This window comes from Chenopodium album, chromosome 21 (genome assembly GCF_948465745.1).
Source record: "Chenopodium album chromosome 21, dcCheAlbu1.1, whole genome shotgun sequence".
In the NCBI taxonomy this organism is placed as follows: domain Eukaryota; kingdom Viridiplantae; phylum Streptophyta; class Magnoliopsida; order Caryophyllales; family Amaranthaceae; genus Chenopodium; species Chenopodium album.
In genome coordinates this window covers 35,726,412-35,747,547 of record NC_137854.1, presented here as the reverse complement: position 1 = coordinate 35,747,547, position 21,136 = coordinate 35,726,412, and the positions used below count along the sequence as shown (strand labels likewise).

At 36.1% G+C, this 21,136-nt stretch overlaps 2 protein-coding genes across 2 annotated transcripts; both read left to right on the top strand.

The window, feature by feature from the left end:
* The first annotated feature begins 823 nt into the window (after positions 1-823).
* On the top strand, positions 824-7,676 carry LOC145601730 (uncharacterized). The gene is made up of 2 exons (XM_081657796.1): positions 824-2,774; positions 7,304-7,676. The coding sequence occupies exons 1-2, from the start codon at positions 985-987 to the stop codon at positions 7,308-7,310; spliced, it is 1,797 nt and encodes a 598-aa protein (XP_081513922.1). The 5' UTR covers positions 824-984; the 3' UTR covers positions 7,311-7,676.
* A 607-nt stretch (positions 7,677-8,283) lies between these two features.
* Positions 8,284-20,616, top strand: LOC145601097 (uncharacterized). The gene is made up of 27 exons (XM_081657032.1): positions 8,284-8,545; positions 8,649-8,722; positions 9,871-9,973; positions 10,316-10,413; positions 10,584-10,714; positions 10,810-10,918; positions 11,364-11,555; positions 11,640-11,776; positions 12,022-12,253; positions 15,801-15,838; positions 15,933-15,955; positions 16,503-16,609; positions 16,678-16,729; positions 16,814-16,898; positions 17,027-17,117; positions 17,503-17,541; positions 17,657-17,724; positions 17,822-17,884; positions 18,095-18,150; positions 18,232-18,305; positions 18,415-18,507; positions 18,607-18,708; positions 18,807-18,887; positions 18,955-19,046; positions 19,145-19,160; positions 19,726-19,836; positions 19,923-20,616. Exons 1-27 carry the CDS (start codon positions 8,335-8,337, stop codon positions 20,025-20,027), a joined length of 2,583 nt encoding a protein of 860 aa, XP_081513158.1. The 5' UTR covers positions 8,284-8,334; the 3' UTR covers positions 20,028-20,616.
* The last annotated feature ends 520 nt before the right edge of the window (positions 20,617-21,136 follow it).

Below are 21,136 nucleotides of genomic sequence, written 5' to 3'. Positions count from 1 at the left end.
TCTTTTTTTGAGGCGTGTAATATATCGTTGGAAAGCTCTTGAAGTCTACTTTCCAATGCAATTTGAATCACTCCAATATCATTTGTAGATCAAAAGTTATGATCAAAATAGTGGACGGGACTCATATTTGCCAAGTCTTTCATCAACGCCCTTACTTCTTTCTATCGTTATTTCATCTCGAAGACATGATATGAGATCCTAGAGCAACGTAGCTTCATACTTCATTATTATTATACTCAAGATTAGCTAACCATAATCCATTTTCATCTAAATCACCTGAAATTCCTCAAAACACACAAACGGAGAGTAGTAGAGCATAACCTAAGCAAATAATGTAAAAATACAACTTAGACTTCTAAATCCATAAACAATTGAGTGTAGATAAGCACCTAAAATGTGTACAAATTAGGACCTATCAGATAGCGACACATATACAATTTGAGGAGAGGATGACGTCAGCAACTTTTTGTTTTAGTAATAGTTAGTAGATTATATTGAACCATAAAAGAGAGTAATGGAATGAGTTAGCAAAGGAGAAGGGGCTAAGTGTGATAAGACTTCTAGAAAGGGATGTTGGTGGTGGGCCGTGCCGTGCCATGGGCTGGGTGTGCCAAATTTAGGCACGGCACGACACAGCCCGCCGCGGAGCCGGCACGGCACGCCCACCACCGCGGCACAGCCAGGCACGGCCCGCGGCGGCACGGCACGGCCCGTTGCCCATCTTTACCAAAAGGTCCCTTTGTCCTTAAACCCAAACCCAAACCCAAACCCAATCCTTTTAGAATTGACCTTCGTCTCCCTCTCTCCTCAAATCTCAATTCATTCTTCATTCATAAACCCCATTTTTCAATTTTTACCAATCTCAAACTTCGCAATTCGCAATTCACAATTCACAATTCACAATTCACAAATCACACTCCAACACTCTCTCACTGTCTCTCCACCCCAAATCAATCAAACCCCTTTTCTTCATCTTCTTCTTCGATGGATCTCCTTCGAAGCTACTCCAATGGCGCCGAAGAAGATGACGACGACGAACAACCCCAACCCCACCAAACCAACCCAGAAACCCAACAAATTGACAATCAAAACGAAGAAGAAGACGAAGAAGAAACCTCAATCATCTCTCTCCCATCAAAATCCGCAGCCCCAAAAGTAGACGACACTGCACTCTCTCTCCTCTCAACCTCCTCCGCCGTCTCCTCCGCCGCAAAACCCTTAGACCCAACTCAACATTTGGTCTCCTACAACCCCACTTACGACCAATTGTGGGCCCCCATCTACGGCCCTGCTCATCCCTACGCTAAAGACGGACTTGCTCAAGGTTTGCGCAATCACAAATTAGGGTTCGTCGAAAATGCCGCCATTGATTCCTTCGTGTTTGATGAACAGTACAACACTTTTCACAAGTATGGTTATGCTGCTGATCCTTCTGCTTCCGCTGTTAACAATTATGTGGGTGATTTCGACGCTTTGGAGAAGAATCGGGCGATTTCTGTGTATAATATTCCTCAAAGTGAGCAGAAACGACGGCGTTTAGAGAAGAAGAGGGAGAATGAGGAGGAAGATGAGGTTGTTGATAAGGCGGAGGTGGAGAACCCGGCTTCGGATTCGTGGTTGGTGAAGAACAAGACGAGCCCGTGGGCCGGGAAGAAGGAGGGGTTGCCGACGGAGTTGACAGAAGAGCAGAAGAAGTATGCTGAGGAGTATGCTAAGAAGAAGGCTGAAGAAAGAGGGGAGAAAGTTGAGAAAGGTGAAGTTGTTGTTGAGAAGACTACTTTCCATGGTAAAGAAGAGAAAGATTATCAGGGTAGGCCGTGGATTTCGCCTCCGAAAGATGTTAAGGCGACGAATGATCATTGTTATATTCCGAAACGATGTGTGCATACTTGGAGTGGGCATACTAAGGGTGTTTCTGCTATTAGATTTTTCCCAAAGTATGGGCATTTGATTCTGTCAGCTGGAATGGATACTAAGGTTAAGATTTGGGATGTTTTCGGTTCGGGGAAGTGTATGAGGACTTATATGGGGCACTCGAAGGCGGTTCGGGATATCTGTTTTACTAATGATGGGACGAAGTTTTTGAGTGCTGGGTATGATAAGAATATCAAGCTATGGGATACCGAGACTGGTCAGGTAATCTCTACCTTTTCTACTGGGAAAGTTCCTTATGTTGTTAAGCTTAATCCTGATGATGATAAACAGAATGTGCTTTTAGCTGGTATGAGTGATAAGAAAATTGTGCAATGGGATATGAATACTGGTGAAATTACACAAGAGTATGATCAGCATTTAGGGGCGGTTAATACGATCACGTTTGTTGATAATAATAGGAGGTTTGTCACCTCTAGTGATGATAAGTCTCTTAGAGTGTGGGAGTATGGAATTCCTGTTGTGATTAAATATATTAGTGAGCCTCATATGCATTCAATGCCGGCTATATCTGTGCACCCTAATACTAATTGGTTGGCTGCCCAGAGTTTGGATAATCAGATTTTGATTTATAGTACTAGGGAGAGGTTTCAGCTTAATAAGAAGAAGAGGTTTGCGGGGCATATAGTTGCCGGGTATGCTTGTCAGGTTAATTTCTCGCCTGATGGTAGGTTTGTCATGTCGGGAGATGGTGAAGGTAAGATGTGGTTTTGGGATTGGAAGACTTGTAAGGTTTTCAGAACATTGAAATGCCACGAGGGAGTTTGTATTGGATGCGAGTGGCATCCTTTGGAGCAAAGCAAAGTGGCAACTTGTGGCTGGGATGGACTGATCAAATATTGGTGAGTTGTACAATCCTTAATCTTGCAAATTATATTCTTTGAGTTGATACCTGCTCTCCATTTAGTTGTTGCTTTCATTCAGTTGGTATTAGTGATTTGCTCTACTTGGTTCTACTTAGCTGATTGTTTATGCTACCTTAAATCCTAAAATAAAACGTGGTTATGTGTTGAAGCATTTAAACAGATAATCATAATCATAATTGTATAATTGAAACTGATGATTCATGTGTAAAGAATAATCTGATTGTTGCTTGCAGCTTGTTGTGTTTTTGCTGAGTGTTTGTCTTGCTCCTACAAACTTCTTCACTTCCACATAGGCACATAGAACTCATTGTTTGTGTATGAAACATTTTTAGTTAATGGTTCACTGAAAGGGGTGGTCGGTTCTTGTTAGAGCCCTCTATATAATTTGTTGCTTATTGTGCCTATTGCATGATTTGCATCATCTGCACCTTTTTGTAGGGATTATTTAGAAAGTATGTTTATTGCTTCCTTTTGGAGATTATTCCAATTCATCATTGGTATGTTAAGTTTCAGCATTACAATCTTATATCTTGTTTGCTGAATTTGTTAGGGGGTTAAAATAATATAGGGTTAAGTGGAGAAAACTGCTTATTAACAGATATATCACTAAATGAACTACTTTGTCTGTAATTTCTTATTATCAAAGAATAATTATAATCCTATAGTTTAATTTATGTTTTTACAATCAGACTTAAGTCAGGTATCAGAGCTTAATATTAGTAGCTGATACAGTTACAAGTCTGGTAAATTGTTGGCGGCCCCATCGTTACAGATGTGTACAGCCTTCCTGTGCTCACATCTGCTCCATCTGGGACCTATATATTTACTTATTTTTCTTTGCTATTAATCTATTATGGTAAAATAAAAATTGAAAATTGTATCATTGGACACCTTATCCCCCTTTTCATTGCTCTGGATGAGCAATTAGTTTCATATTAACCCCTAACCGTGGCTAGTTTGTGAGAATTTAAGATGATGCAACTCTTTTGCTGTTCCTTAACCCACCTTGAAGTTCTTAAGGATACAATAATATAGAAACTTCAAATCAGGATCCTCTATTCTAAGATGCTCAAATCAGGATCCTCTATTCTAAGATGCTCTAAGATGTGTGTGTGTGTGTGTGTGTGTATTCTAAGATGTGTCTTTTTCCTGGTATATTTCATTGCATTGTCTATGGTAAGGATAATTTGTAGTGCTCAGCATTTGGTACTTAACTAGTCATTGTGTTTCATTATGGTGCCTTTTGTCTGGAAATCCTTGGTGATTTTTAGTCTGTAAAGAATCAGAAATTATGTTAGAAATAAAATCATAGGGAATGGTATTGTCTTGCATGCTCTTAGTCTTTGTCTAGATTCGACTTTGGGGGGGGGGGGGTGGGGGTGGGGGTAGGGGTAGGGGTTTACTTTTCGGTTGTGGTTTCCAAGTAGATAGTGGTTCTTACTTACATACGATAAGTATTTTATGCCATCAATGAGGTTTGGTGAAGCAGCTATGCAATGGGTGACTGAATCTATGAAACCATCTTCTAAGGCTTACCTATGGATTTGGAGAAAAAGATATTTGTAGACACAAATATCCTGTAACAATGAAATCTTTGAAGTCCAATGGTGTAGTGTAGTGGTGTAGAGGACTAGAGGTATATATGAAACATTGATGAATCAAAATGTTGTACTGTGTTTGGATAATTCTTGGGGATAACTTTAAGAGGCAATTCTGTACCCATAACAACATAGTCAGAACATTGAGCTAGGCTTCTTGAGTTCATATCTTTGTATTATAGCTGTCGATGGATTCTATGTGAGTTATTTTAAACCATATAACTAAAAATTGGTAACAGTACACTAATTTTCTGCGGTAACCCAACCCACCTGAAGTGCAAACAGATGCTATAAGATATATTATCTTAACATATAGATCTTTATATCTGACCTGCTATCTTAACATACACTTTACTATCAATATGGAAAATATGATCGTGGTCAGGGGCGGAGCCGCGGGGGGAGGGGGGGAGGGGGGCTGGTGGAGGGGCCCAACAGGTGATATGTGTATTTTGTAGTCTGGCTCCCATAAGAAACTAATAAATAGTAAATATTTAGCTAATACATGTTGCCAATGGTAGCTCAGTTGGTACTTTGAGTTTTGCATGGTGAGAGAGGTCTCAAGTTTGACTACCCACTTAAGCGCTTTTTAATTTTTATTTATTTTGTTAACTTAATTGAGTCTTGGCCCCCTTAGATTTTTATTCTTGGCTTCGCCCCTGATCGTGGTTACTGTCTTTGTCATTCAACTATGAAGCTCTTAACATTCTTCCTGGTATGTTTTTTAAATCATTATATCATGTGTGTGGTACGGATACTTTGAAAATGCTGAAACTTTTGTAGTAATGGTGTTTTGTCATGTGAAATTTTAGTTTAGGTGATGAAAATGAGAAATACTCATGGTAATGACCTAGTCGGAATTTTTTTTGATGACTCTATTATGTGAAGCTCCAAAAGTTATATGTTTAAATCATAGCTGATGGGAATAGTGTGGTGCTTCATGCTGTTAGCCATTGCCTAGGTGTATAAATCCGTGTAAATTGGGAAAAGAGAAAAGAGGGGGGGGGGGGGGGGGTGAAGGATTAGAGCTGAAGGGAAATGTGTTGTCTGTCCTGAATTAGCCATTATCTCGATGCTAAGTCCCTATGAATTTCGAGGAGTATTATCAAAGCTGAAGGGAAAGGTGTCCTGCATATTATTAGTTGCTATCCTGATGTGTAAGGCCTACAAGTTTTAAGGGGAGGGGGATGTGTATTTTAATTTGAGGTCCTTGTGCTACTGAGAGGATGTGAATTAATCTAATGGCTTTCATATTTGATTTCGGGGAGCAAGGTGATTCCTTGTGCTGCTTACTTAATATGTCAGGAATGGAGGAGAACAAAAAAGAACGGACAAAATGTGGGTAGGGCAAAAAAGAACGGAGAGTATAACATAAGGAATTAAGAATGCTCGTAGGTGAAAGATTGAGGGATCCTCCTATAGTCCTATGGAATGTTGTTCTAAGGATCAGACCTGGGTTGATGATTTGAAATCTTGATTATTTAGCAGAAAATACAAGTACTTCTAGAACCTCAGCACAATCACGTTCAAGCATCTATATCCTAGCTACTAGATAGTTATTGGTGATTTTATGCATCTACTATAGATGTGCCTAGCCATTTTGTGCTCACACTGCTGCATCCACTTTTATACTCCTACGTTTCACTTCTTTCTCTTTGATCCTGTTATTTACAATATAGGAAGTAGACATGTGTAACAGTTGACACCTTATCCTTTACATTATTGCTGTTGATGAACAATCGATTTTATTTGGAACATCTAACTGTGGCTAGTTGGTGAGAAATGATGCAACTCTTCTAGAGCATTTGAATCCATCTTGAAGCTGTTAGAGGTCTCACTGTATTCTAATGAGAGATTTCAAAGATGCAAGCTCCATGGGATGGGCTTCCTCTCTGTGTGTGTGTGTGTGTGTGTGTTGTGTGTTGTGTTTTGGGGAATGGAAAAATGGCAACAACAAAGAGCATTAGCCCCTCCAGGGAAGAGTAGGGATTTTTATGTTCAATCCGTACCTTCTATGTGCAGAAGCAGCTATGCTGTTATTGCTTGGGCTTGTAGACTTTGCTGACTGGCTGTGTTTGTGAAGGTTGACTATTACTGTTGGATTTAGCTAGATATATGATGACATCTTCAATCAATGCTAATTCTTCTTCTTTTTAATGGAAGAATGAATGGGACTGTCTGTAATGGCTTATACTTTAATGAATTTGGAGAGCAAGGTGATTCCTTATGTAGTGACGGATATTATGTGATAGGGAATGGACAATGGACATTACCTCTAGAAGGTCAAAGGTGTATCATAGAGGTAGATATGAAGCGTGGAGGAATGTAAATGATGTCCATGGATTATATATAGAAATTTTACATAGTGTGTTGTGGGGAAGTTTCGGGGCTGATGTCTTGAAGAGGAAGTTCTTGGCCGGCTGCAGCCTATTCGTATAGATTATGCAGGATTCAAAGAAAATAGCTCTTGTTCTGTTGATGCTGAACTTCTTAGGCTTTAAAGGAATGTAATATCTGCCAGTATTATGACTATTTTTAGCCTAAATATCAGAACCTGCTGGAACGTGTGTGTGTTTGTGTGTGTGTGTGAGTGAGTGAGAGAGAGAGAGAGAGAGATATCGATGTAGAATAGTTTTGAATAGCTTAAATTAACAACAATAGGATACAGGTGAATAGGATAACTGAACTGGTAGGCATCTTCGTGTGACATGGGTTTTTAGGGATCAGACCTAGGTTTGTTGCTTGATTAGCTTGTAAAATAATATTTCTGGTTCACTTCCTTATAATTCAGCTACTGTGTGGATATAAAATTCCAAAACAGGCCACTAATACATTTAAACTTGAAATATTTTGAATAGTTTATCAATTTGTTGGCCAAAACTAATATGTTGGCATCTTATGTTTCAGGGACTAGAGACTTTCAGACTGCTACTGCTAATTTCGCTATGTTGGCTTTCTAGCCACAGGTCTGCACAGCAAACAGTATATTTGTCCAAGTTTGAAAATTGCTGCATCAGTGCAACTGAGCCTACAAAAGAATCCGGCACCAAGAGAACGACATATTATCTTGGTTTCACCGTTTATGTTGATGTTGATGTAAACTAACCTGAGTACGAAGCACAGTTGATGTTGTATACCTCAAGGTTTTGACCCTTTTTGTTTCGTTTTAATCTGCAATAGGAGACCCCCAGTTCATGTACAATTGTCATGTCAGCAATTCCTTTTGAAAGAATTTTACAATAGTTGTTAGAAGTAGAAGCTGCTCTATCTTTTTCTTTGACTGCTGCTCCAAAGTTTGCTGTTGTTGGCATTGTTACTTCATTTTACGTATTTACTGTCAGAAAATACAGGGAAAATGGAAGCTCTTGGAAAGTCATTACTTGCTAATTATACACAAGTTAATCTTGAAGCACCATGACTGAGTAATATCATCAAAGCGGGCTTAAGAATGGATAACTTGCGCATCCCACACACCATTTAAGTGGTGACTACTGACTAGTGATGCTACACCATCTGTCTCTCATACTTCCATAAAATCCGTGTGAATTGATCAAATATGCATAATTTGACACAGGTGATAAATCTTGTAGTCCGGCTTATCAACTGACCCACTTAATTAATTAAAGCCTATAATATGATAAAATTGATATTTGTAACTAAACTTGATACGCACAGATCGGTATAATTAATATTATCTTTTCCGCAATATTTTTCTTTTTAATTTTTTGACAAAGGTTTCTTCTTACAACGGACTACGGAGTATTATTTCTATAAACTATATGGAGTGAACGACGTCGTATGAGTCCTTAATCAACCAATTGAATTACTGGTGGTGCTAAACTGGTAGCAGTAATCATAATTAGAGTTGGAAGTGATTAACCCTACTCTGATCTCTTTATCTCTCCTTCCTTTGTTATCAGAAATCAAAATACACAAAAATGGAGAGAAGTTGCATTTGGATGAGGCGTATAGTTCTGGGTTTTAATCCTCTACTTCTCACTTCTACTCCTCCTTCAATCTCCACCATTCAATTTCCATCATCATCATCTCCAATTCTCTTCTCTCTCCTCCCTTCCCACCATCGCCGCCGCTCTCTTTCCGCCACCGCTTCTTCTCCTTCCTACCCTCTCCAAAATGATTACTTTTCTGGTAATTTTTTTTAATTTCCTAAAACATTGGAATTATTTTTTTTAATTTTTTTAAAAACAAAATATGATTGCTAATTTTTTTTTTTTTTTTTCTTTTGATGTAGGAGCTTCTGAGATTAAATCTGATGAAGTGAAGCCGAAGACTTTGATCAAGGGCATGAGATATCACGAGCTCGAAGTAGGTTGATTTATTTTGTTAAATTTAGAAAAAAAAAGTAGTAATTTTAATTTGTTTTATGGTTATTTCTTTGTTGTTTGAATTTATGATATGATATTATTTTTTTTTTTTTTTTTTTGACGGGATGATATGATATTATTAGAATGACTAAGGAGTAGACAATTTTGTTATATTCTGGATACATTTGTGACGATTGTGTGTATGCCACTGGACATTGCAAATCAAAAAATTGAAGTTGAGAATAGCACTGATTTTCGGTTTCCGAGTTGTCCTTTTTGATGGTCTTTTAACCCTGGACTTATCGAATTATAGTACTCCCTCCGTCCCTTAATACAAAGCCTCTTTCTAGCATTTATTACTCACATAATAAAGAAAAAGAGGCTTTTAATTTAGGGATGGAGGAAGTACCATATAAGCACTTCATATGAGACTGAACATTTGATATTATACTTAACAACCACAAGTCGGTAATATTAATACTCGAGTTGTCTTTAGGTTTTGGTGAGAATTGAGATAGTGAATACCTTCATTGTGAAGCCTTTATACAATTTCAATATGTGTACTTATGGCATTTGCATTCATAGCCGTCTATGTAGTATGATTCTTGATGAGCAGGGAGCGGTTTTAGGAAGTCTTTTTTTAATGGTCAATCTTGAACTATGAGAGAGGAAATGATACAAGAATAAGAGGGTGTTTGGTATAAACATTGGAAATGGAATGGAAAAGAAACAAGTAAGATGGAGAGAAGGAATCAAATAACTCTGACGTTTCCATTTGTTTGGTTTAACCTATGGAAAACCAAACACTTGGTAATGGTAATAGTTTAATTGAATCCGTTTTTAACCAAAAAATACACCCTTACTAAACATGCTCTAAATGTTTTGGGTTTAATTGACTTGGATTTAGATGTGGACTTTTGGATTGTAGATTCTAGTGTGAGGAATTCTAGTCCTAATATTTAGCAGTCACTGCATCCAAAGAGTCAATGACTAAGTGATGTTGTGTGAAATATGAATCAACCTTGTACATATTGCCTAAGCTCGAAGGTCCACCATGTTGTGATAAACATTTGTGATCAGATTGCTACTTGTTGCCTTTTGGTGGAATTATCTCTAGTTGACTTCTCATTTCAAATTTGTTTTTGACAGAAATGGGTTCAATCACATGGGTTTAGGCCTGGTCAGGCACTGATGTTGTGGAAACGTCTCTATGGTGACAACATTTGGGCTCATTGTAGTGATGAATTGGAAGGTAATCAGCTTACGCATTGAATCTGGTTTTGTTTGTTCCATTAGATTCCATTTAATTTTCTCTAGCCACATAACATTAAGTTCCTCAATTGTACTAAAACATTTGGCCATATTCAATATGTCGGTTTTCATCGTCTTATTGTAAGATGAACTAAAAATATGTTGACATCTTTTGAAAAGATCTTTATTTGAAGTAAACATAGCAACAATTTGTTGCATTGAATGGGAAGTTAGCTAACTCAAATTTAAATGTCGCTTAATATATGGAATGGATGTAGTTAGATTTTGATTCTTCTTGTCAAGCTCTTTGTTGATATATATGTATATATTTTCCATCTTATAGGTCTAAACAAAGATTTCAGAAAAATGTTGAGTGCTCATGCAGATTTTAGGGCCTTGTCTCTGAAAGAGGTTCGCTCTGCATCTGATGGAACTAAAAAGGTGAAAAGGAACTTTCTTATTAGTGCGATTGCTACTATTACTATGAATACTATCACCATTATTTTTTTTGGTTGAGCAAATAAAATTTCTCAGTGTGTTTCCTTCCATTGTTTGTTTTTGTTTTATGTGAAAATCTTCTCAATGATCCTGAACTTCACAGGAGCTTGCAGATATTATTTACTTTGGAGGATGGACTGGTAATCGAAACAGTTATTATTCCTTGTGATCGGGGAAGAAATACAGTGTGTGTTTCAAGTCAAGTGGGTTGTGCCATGAATTGTCAGTTTTGCTTCACTGGAAGGTAAGGTTCTATCATTAGCTTCAATTAAATTTTAGTTTTATGTCATTTTGTCATCTATATTGCTCTCAGCAGTCATTAAGAATTCTACTTTGCAGGATGGGATTAACGAGGCACCTAACTGCTGCTGAGATTGTAGAACAGGCTGTATTTGCTCGACGTTTGTTCACAGAGGAAGTTGGGTCAATTACCAATGTTGTTTTCATGGTAAGTGTCTGATATTAGATGAAAAAGTAATTGCTTGTGGCTTAGAGAATTTTCTTTATCCTTTTGCCAATAATGAGACTTTGTTTTGTCTAACACTGCCTGAGAGAATCACGCTGTCCATTTTAGATTTGTGTGTAATTAGTTTTTTATCTTTTTGGTCACACGTAAGACTGGCCACTGTTTAGTTTTGCTTGATAAGCTTACAGTTTATCTTGGCTTGCACAGTAACTATAATAGTCAACAAGATAATATTGCCTTAAAGAAGCTCCCACCTTAAGCAGGGTGGGAGGGTGGGCTGTCAAATGTCTTGACCACCCTTGCTACTGAGTGGTTATTGCGAAGACTATGACTAGACTAAAAGTAGTATATGCGGCATATAAATTGTTTTGTTGCCTGATAATTGGTTGCTCTTTTACTAACTGTGTGAAAAATGTATAATCTGTAGGGCATGGGAGAACCACTTCAGAATATTGACAATGTTGTGAAAGCAGCAGATGTAATGGTGGATGACCAAGGACTTCATTTCAGTCCACGGAAGGTTACAATTTCAACCAGTGGACTGGTCCCACAATTGAAGCGTTTTCTTCATGAATCCAATTGTGCTCTTGCTGTTAGTTTGAATGCTACTTCTGATGAGGTAATATACTACAGCCCCAGGTGCTTTCCTCTTCATTTGTAATTCTCGTAAAGCTGGAAGATATAGCTAACCGCTCATTTTCAGGTGAGGAACTGGATCATGCCAATAAACCGGAAGTATAACTTGGAACTACTTCTTGGAACACTTAGAGACGAATTGCGACATAGACATAATTACAAAGTTCTCTTTGAATATGTGATGCTTGCTGGAGTCAATGACAGGTAAGTTCTTTTGTGTTGTACAGCCTCTTGCGGTCTTGCTACAGTTAGTATAATGTCAAATACTAGTAGGTTAGTCCAATTTGGGTGAATTAAGTAGTTGCCTGCTTATCTAGGAGTGTTTTTTGTGTTTACTGATCAATTGGGAGGGGGATTATGGGCTGTTACCTCTGTTTACTCCTAGGCTTTTCGCCACACATTTGTTTTGCGATTTACTTCCTGAATTGCTTCTTGTTCATGGTTTACAGCATGGAGGATGCAAAGAGGCTAATTAGTCTTGTTCAAGACATACCATGCAAGATCAACCTAATCCAGTTTAATCCTCATAGCGGGTCTCGCTTCAAGCCAACCAAAGAGGAGAAGATGATTGAGTTTCGGAATGTTCTGGCAGCTGGTGGTTGCACTGTCTTCTTACGCCTTAGTAGGGGTGATGATCAAATGGCTGCATGTGGCCAACTTGGAAAAGTCGGGGACTTTCAAGCCCCTTTGCTTCGAGTCCCTCCTCAATTTGAAAAAGTATTAAACGCTTGAGTCCTGACTTAGGACAGATTTACCTACGAGTAGTCTTATGTTATTAGGTCATTTGCTTGTATATTCAACCCTTTAATTGCTATTGTTACTTTTCATCGTGCTGCTATAGCATATGAATGAAAATATCAAAATTTTAAAGGTAAAAAATGTTTTCCTTAGTTTACTCCCCGACTCCAAATGCAAAGAACAGTCGGGATCGGACAGGAGTGTATAAAACTTTCACTTTGATTTCTATCCTATTATTTTCCTAAAATTATGTGCAATGGTTATTATTGTGATTAATCAAACACGGAAAGAGTAGGAGACGTTTTTTTTATTATGTTTTTTTTTACAAAGGCAAAACATTAAGGGATAAAGGGAGCACCAAATAATGAACACGCCAACATAGAATACTAAAGTGTGTATATTTTTATAAACTTGTCGTATTTTAGTATTTGAAGTATTTTAATTATAATTTGAACTTAGGCACCCTTTATTAGACATTATCAAAAATTACTCATCTAAAATTCATCCGTATCTGTATTCTTTTGAAATGAATAAAAATTAAGTTGAACAAAACAAACTCTACTATTCTACGTAGGGGAGTATTCATTTTGTCTTGTTGTATTTGTGTAGCTTCTTATTTTTTCCTAAGAACAGAAAATGAGCACATAACAGAGAAAGAGGCCACTGTGCTGCTATTCTTAAACTTGGGAAGCAAGAAATTTGAAGCCAAATACTTTAAAAGCAATCGTTCACACAAAGCTAAAAATAAAAATTGTTCAACTTCAAAGTTGAAACTAGTTGCATGTGATGTGACAACACATTAATGGACAATACAATGTCAAACTCAATCATACTTTGTATAGTTCTATAGTCTATATTACTTCTGTTCTGTTTTTGCTCATTTGTCTAAGCATGGCTATAGATTACTCACCCTAAAGTTAGACAAAAGATACAGGGTGTGGCGCCTACAACATTAATTTATGATGTCAACAAATTAATAAACAAAGAAGTCAATTAATATAAGCTTATTTTCTTAAGACTATAGACTATATAGTCTTTGTCACTATTATTTTTATATTGTTATTATTTCCATTTTTGAATAATATACTGTACTATACAAGGATTTCCATATGAATATTACCCTCATGGATGAAAAGTATAATAAGGGTTTGTTTTTGAAACTTGGTGAAATAATAAGAAAACAAATGTTTGAAGATTAATGCGTCCATTTATTGAGATTTAATTTATATCGTAATATTTTATTTAATTCATCTTATTTTAATTTATTTCATAAGACCATGAGCAAAAGTCGACACCGTCTCACAAGCAAAAGTCTGACAAAGCAACACCCAATACCTTCTCTAAATACAAAGCTCAGCTAGATAACAAATAACATATTTTTATTTTAAGCTAAGTTGCCCCATTTGATATTTCATGCTACCAACAAAGGCTCACTAAGTGAGTTAAATACCTCAAATCCTACATGTGGGTTCATACCCTCTGATTCGCAAATATTGAACTTAAAAATCATGGGTGCTGAGGGCAATCGAGATCTTATCAGGGTTTTCTTTACCAATTAAATACTACCTCTGTTACAAGTTATGTGCAACGATTAGACATTTTCCCTCTCTAATTTATGTCAAATCGTTGCACATAACCTGTAACGGAGGTACTCCCTCCGTCCATAAATTACATTCCTCTTTGAAAATTTACACGAGAATTAAGAAGAGAAGAATAAGACAAATAACAATAATTAGATAATGTGATGGGAAGTACAAAGATAGATTAGTTATTACTCATGACATGTCATCAATCATTTGAAAAAAAAAAGGACCAATCACATGCTCCTAATTGAAAATTTTTAACCAATCATATTCATTGTAATTTGACACAAGCATTATGAGTGAGATTAGGTAAGGATGAGTGAGAAAGCATTAAATATAAAACAGAAAAAGAGAGTTGATTTACTAAAAAAAACTTACCAAAAATAGAAAGGAGGAATGTAATTTTGGAATACCAAAAATAGAAAGGAGAAATGTAATTTAGGGACGGGGGGAGTAGTAAGTTAAAAATGTATGATAAAATCACGCATCAATCAATTGCTTTTGCCATTTTAAATTGCTATCAAACGTTTTTTTTAATACTTTTTTTTGAGGGCACGTTTTTTTTAATACTTGGTAATTGGTATTTAAGTGGAAATCTTTAACACATTCCCCAAATTACTACCCTCTAACCAATCAAACAAAAATGTAACCCCACCTTAATCGAGAAACGACAGTCTTTTCATATCTATCACCCAACATTAAAAGCAATAAATTTAATAAATATAACCTGTAATTAATAAATACGCATACCCGTATATATATACCCATTTCCTCTCAAAATTCTCTGTTTGTCACTAAACAAAGAGAAAGGCAGGCTTATTTTGCTGCTCCAATTTCCTTGCACGCTACTCTTTTCTCTCTCTACTTTCTCTCTCTTCATTTCTCTTTCACTCTGCAAATAACCTTCTGCTCGAAGAAAAATGGGAGAAATCGTTGCTGGTGGAGTCGAGCAACTGCAAAATCTCAATTCTAGCGATTGTCGTCGTTATTCCAAGCATGTCAAAGATAATGTTCATGGATTCATTCTTCTTGATCCGGTATTTTGCTTTTGATCTTTTCTACTGTTAATTGCTCGTTTTGTTGAAGAATTTTGATGCTCATTTTTCCAGATTTTTCATTTTTTTGGTTGCTTTTTGAATTAGATGTTTGAATTTGAGTGCTAGTAGTTTACTTCACAGAATTAAGCGTCGAAATTCCGGCGAATTTTGGAAACAATTGTGTAGTTTTTCCTTTTTTTTTTTGCGTTTTTTTTTTAAATGTTTTTGTGTTCGAGTTTCCTGCATTTTTGAGTATTTAGGTGTTAATTCTGGTTAATTTTTGCACATTTAAGTGTTAATTGAAATTAGAGTAGACCTGAAAACAGAGTCGGAAAGTGATTGCAGTCTTCTTGAAAATTTAGAGTTGAAATGACGAAATCTTGAATTTGCGGAAATTTTTGTGCTCCTTCGATTTTCTATATTTTTTCGTCGCATTTTTGAAAATTCGACGAAGTAATTAGGCGTTGTTTAGTACTTTAGTGTATAATCAAGTAAATTTTTGTTTATCTGGTTGATTATTACTATTATTAGCGAATTTTCCGATACGACTTTCATCGAACATGTGGTGTTCATTCATTCGTCCATAATGAAATGCTTATACAAGTTAATTTCTGCAAATTGCAATATGAATTTGATTAAAAATCTTATTAAACAGAGTTTTAAGATTAATTTTGGCAAATCGAAATGTCAAATTATATAAGCGCCTTTACTTTTTGTACTTTTAAACGCAAATTGACTTGGTTTCATTGATAAGTTGACTATCTAAGTCAGCAGAGTAGAGTTTCTGTATTAAAAGTAGCTTTCGGTTGTAATAATGTCAAAATCAAACTAATTATTGTTAAGATTTAAGATGTTTATTGTTGTTTTCAGCTTGCACTGAAGTTCATAGATACCGAACAATTCCAGAGGCAAGTGTTACTGTAATTATAATGTTTTTCTCGACATTTTGGCGTTTAAATTTGGCATTAGACTAATTACTCCCTTAAATCTTTGTTTTTGCAGACTTCGTGATCTTAAGCAGCTTGGTGAGTTTTTAATTCGTAGTTTTTTTCTATTCTATGTTTTTGCCTTTTGACTTTGTTCGAGAATTCATTTAAGTACATCGTGGTCCATTGATATGCTTGCTAAATTATGGAACCTGCTGGCATGTGATTATAATCAACTTATTTTTCTGTAAAGCCAGCAAGTCTTTATATAATTGTCTGTTGGATGTATGCTAGCATATCTGTCATAGTGGCATTTATAATGATATAATCATTTGGTTCATTTCCTACCTCCATCAGGCAAGTCGTAATGTCATGCTGATCATTTTTTAATCTTTATTTTTTGTCTGTTAATTAGTATCATTCAGCCTTAAAAAACGCAAATTTGGTTCATTTCAAAGGATGGTTGTTGCAAATGTAACTAAGGCAATAGGAATGGTCTTATATGTTTTTTTTTTCACAACACTAAGACTTGTCTGGATTAACAAGAGGGCTTGTTTATTTATGTACTTTTTCTTTATTTAATGCCTTAAGCAATGCTATATCTAAGTGAAACACTGTTCAAGTCTGATGGCTTTTACTTTTTCAGGGGTAACAAACCTGGTTTTCCCTGGGGCTGTACACTCTCGGTTTGAGCACTCGCTAGGAGTCTATCATCTTGCTGGTGAAGCTGTTAATGAACTTAAAAGATACCAAGTGAGGCACTTGCATGAATTTTTGCATCTTATTGAATCAGGATTATTTATGTAGGCGTGTTTTTGTAGGGTTCAGAGCTCGGAATTGAACCTTTTGATGTACAGTCTGTAAAAATTGCTGGTAAATTGATAAACTTTTTCTATATCTTTTGCCTCAATTTGATTCAAAATCAGTAATTGCAGTAATTTAAAATGTTTTTTTTAGGGCTACTGCATGATGTTGGTCATGGTCCATTCAGCCACATGTTTGAAAGTGGGTTCCTTCCCAAGGTTCTTGATGGTGCTAAATGGTATTCTTTGAACTCTATTGTGTTCTTAAACTTTCTGAAGTCAGGACATTCCTGTTGCTCTATTTTATAAGTTATATATTGCTCTATTTTAAAGAACATGTTTATTGTATTGAATGATACTTTTGAAGGTCTCACGAGGATATGTCTGACCGCTTGGTTGACTACATAGTTGATGAGCATCACATAGAGATGGAAGATGGCATGTTAAAGAAAGTGAAGGTATGAAAGCACTATAACTAGCTTGTTCTCCTTGCTGTACATCCTTTTGATTTCTGGTGTAATGGCAACTTAGTAATCTTCTATTATGTTGTCAGAGTATAGAAATATTCTGATGTCAAAGCCATATGTATAGGGATTTCATTATTAGAGGGGAACTTGATTTCCTGGAATATTCCTTAGCTGTCATAGTTGTTTTGTTAGAAGAGATTCCTCTTAACTGTGTCGACCAGTTAAAATTTTTGTCGTTGTGAAGCTTGGAATGATCCTTATATGTTTATTCCAAAATTCATTTTCATTTGACTGGAATGCAGGGTAGAGGCTATTTTAGCTTTCACAGTCTTTCTTTCTCTATGAATTTTTTACCAAAGCATTTCTCTTTTGATAGGAAATGATAGTTTCCAGTACTGAGCATGGTTCAGCAGAGGTGAGAAATTGAATTATAATTGTTTTGCTTTGATGACTTTCAGTTAGTGCGCTAAATTTGTATCATGTATCTTTGAAAAGATAAAGTTTCATTCTGATCTACTTTATTGCCACAGCGTGTGAAGGAGAAGAGGTTCTTATATGATATTGTTGCAAATGGACGAAATGGAATCGATGTTGACAAGTAATGTGCTTTTTTTTATTTTACTTTTACTTGGTGTAAACGCTGTTTTCTTTCTGGTATTGAACGTCCCTAAATTTTGTTCCCAAATCTTACACAGATTTGACTACATAGTTCGTGATTCTCGAGCTTGTGGACTTGGTTGCAGCTTTCAATTCGAAAGGTATGTATCACATTCTGTTTCTTCTGCAACATTATTAGAAATTTGCCGAGCTGCATGTTCAAAATGGCATACTCGTTGCTTCTTACATCACAATCCAATTGCTCTCCTCTGGAGGTCATTTGACAGCTGAATATTCCTGTGCTATATTCATAACTTACATTCAGCAGAATCCTGAGTCATGAGACATACATTTTGACCTCTTGCTTGCAGGTTGCTGCAAACAATGAGAGTAATGGATGATGAGATATGCTACAGAGCCAAGGAATGTCGGTACAAATTACATATGTTCCTTCACTGAACTTCCATCGTTATTATCTTCTCATGTTCTCGTTTCACAATTCTGCCAGATCTTACTGTCCACAAGCTGTTCAATACCCGTGCTGATCTGCATCGAACAGTCTATACGCATGCAAAAGTGAAGGTGCTTTGTTTAATCTAATGTGATGTCTACTCGCACTGGATATAATTCTAGTAAGATGTGCTGAGCATAAAATGTTGCAGTAGTGTTTGACAGAAGACATGTTTTGCAGGCAGTTGAGCTTATGGTGGTTGATGCACTGCTGAAAGCAAATAATTATCTTCAAATTGCTTCTAAGATTCATGATCCTGCTGAATTTTGGAAGGTAAATTGTGCTTGCATTATCTATAGTTTTATACCTTAGTTCCTCCCTTGTAACCCGTCTATATCTGCTGTACTAACTCTGTATTCTGCTTGCGAAAAGTTGGATGACACTATAATAAAAAGAATTGAAACTGATCCTCACCCAGAGTTGAAAGAGTCTAGAGACTTAATTTTGCGGATAAGAAGGAGAGATCTCTATCAGGTTTGTGTTCAGTCTATATTTTGGTATTGGGTGATATATTACAGTTTGTAGATAATAACCTCATGCTTTTTGTTTTTTTTTTTGTTCGTTTCAAATAGTTCTGCAACGAATTCACTGTTCCAAGAGACGGTCTTGAGCACTTCAAGGAAGTTACTGCCAAAGATATTATTTGTTCACAGGTACAAGGACAAAACATTGGCCATGATTATTCATGTTAGTTTTCTCTCTAAATTGTATTTCCTGTAGGTGTCTGGTGGGGTGACCTTACAAGAAGATGATGTTGCTGTGAGCAATATCAAGATTGACCTGACACAAGGCAAAAATAATCCACTTAAAAGGTACATAAGATTGGTCTATAAAAATTGGTTAATACCTTTAATGGTCTTAGTGACATTCTTTATTCGCACTAACATTTTTCTTTTGCTTTTGTCTCCAGCATCAAATTCTTTCAGGTATGAAAATCAATTTTGTTTCTATCTTGCTTTTATTTCCATTTTGCTGTGTTAAGTTCGGGGAAAAGTCCATTTCCTTGAAAGCTGGTTTTGTATTTTTCTTTGTTTGGTCAGTATAAGAGAGGATAATTTCTTGTATTAAAATTCTTGAAAATAGATTTACAAAGGATGGAAAAGATTCTCCCTACAGAGGTAGAATTGCCTCATTTTCCACCATATGCCTTGTTATTTTTCTTGTCCTTTCCATTGCTTTCTCTCCATCTCCTGTTTCCTTTTCTCGACTTTTTTAGTGAACCAAAGAAAGATGAGTTTGAAAGTTCTCTGTTAAGCCATCTTTGATTGATGACGTTATTTCCTCGGTGCTTCAAATGAGTTATAGCTGTCTTGATATGCTGAAGTCTGAAGATGCTGAACTAAAGGGAAGTAGTACTGTTTTATCGGGCAAGCCAGAGCATGTGGGGAACTAAAAATTCAGTTTATACCATGCACATTTCCTATGCTTATTATTATGCATTATTTTCTTGTTACAGAATATGCTGTCAAACATTTGTGTGATGTATTTCAGGACTATGATGTTGATCAGAACTTCACTATAAGCGATCAAAGCATCAGCCAGCTACTGCCTTCATGCTGTCTAGATAGGATAGTCCGGGTGTACTCTAAGAAGCCAGAACTGGTTCGTAAAAAATGACTTATTTTTCCATTAATAATATTCCTTACCCTGTACCGAGTTAAAATAAAATAAATAAAAAATTCATGCAGGTTGCAGTGGTGTCTGAAGCATTTGAGAACTTTCAGCAGCAGAAATATGGGAGAAAAACTCAAGTACATGGAACACCACAGAAGAAGAAGCAGCGAAGAGTCTGAAGCTGTCAACTTAGTCAAGTGTACATACATGAAGACCAAGATGTATATCATAGTATATTTTGTAGGTAATATGCAGACTGGTTTAAGCTGAAGGGGTTTTAACACGTGACTGAGAGTTCTTGGTGTTGTACATCTGTGTACTCTGCACATTGGTGACGCACTGACGCAGCAAAGTTCTAGTCTCGTAACTTTTGTAAGAAAATAGTAGTAGCAGTAAATGACACTGCGATTTTTGGGAGCTTAATTTGGTCTCATAGTGAAGACCTACTCACTGAATTTACAAGATGAGATTGAAGCACTGGACATCACATTTTTGGCTCCGTTTGGTGTTGTCCGTCAGTACGATTCTTGCAGCGCTATCACAAGTCTGGAATAGGCAGCACATTCTTCATTATTCTTATTGTAAGAAGAATTGATGTTTGTACAAATCCAAAACTCCAGATGTATACTCTACTTGACTACTATAGCGTATACGAATTTTGAAGTATATTTGGTGGTTTGTATGCAATCTAGCAGCCATTGGTAACAACAGTAAGGAGTTCTACACTAAATTGTGCAGTGTAGTGTTGCAAATCATTGAGTTTCCCGTTTTATTATACTGAGTTTTCGAAGCGTTCCCAAACTCCCACTGTTTCTAAACAATTTCCTATGTTGCTCTGTATTTCAAGGTGAAGTACATACAGATGTCTGATTGTTAGGTTTTCTAAGAAATATACTCAGAGAACTATTTTTATCAATTTTTTCTTTATGCTACTTTTCCCAGTAAATTTTAAAATTTAGAAAGTTTTATTTTATTTATTTTTTTTTTTTGACAACAATTTGAAAATTTTAAAGTGATTATATATATTTATCGGTTTGACTAAGTATATATTGCTTATCAATTACACCATATTAACTAAAAGATTTCTTAATTTATCTTAAACTAAAACAAATCTATCTTTTGATAGATTTGAATTTAAAAACAAATCTATCTTTTGATAGATTTGAATTTAAAAACAAATCTATCTTTTCAAAAATAAATATCAACCAAAAACTTAGAAAAATCTAATTCGTTAATTATTTCAAATCCTAAGGGTATTATCTTTAGAATACAGCCCATAATAACAAAA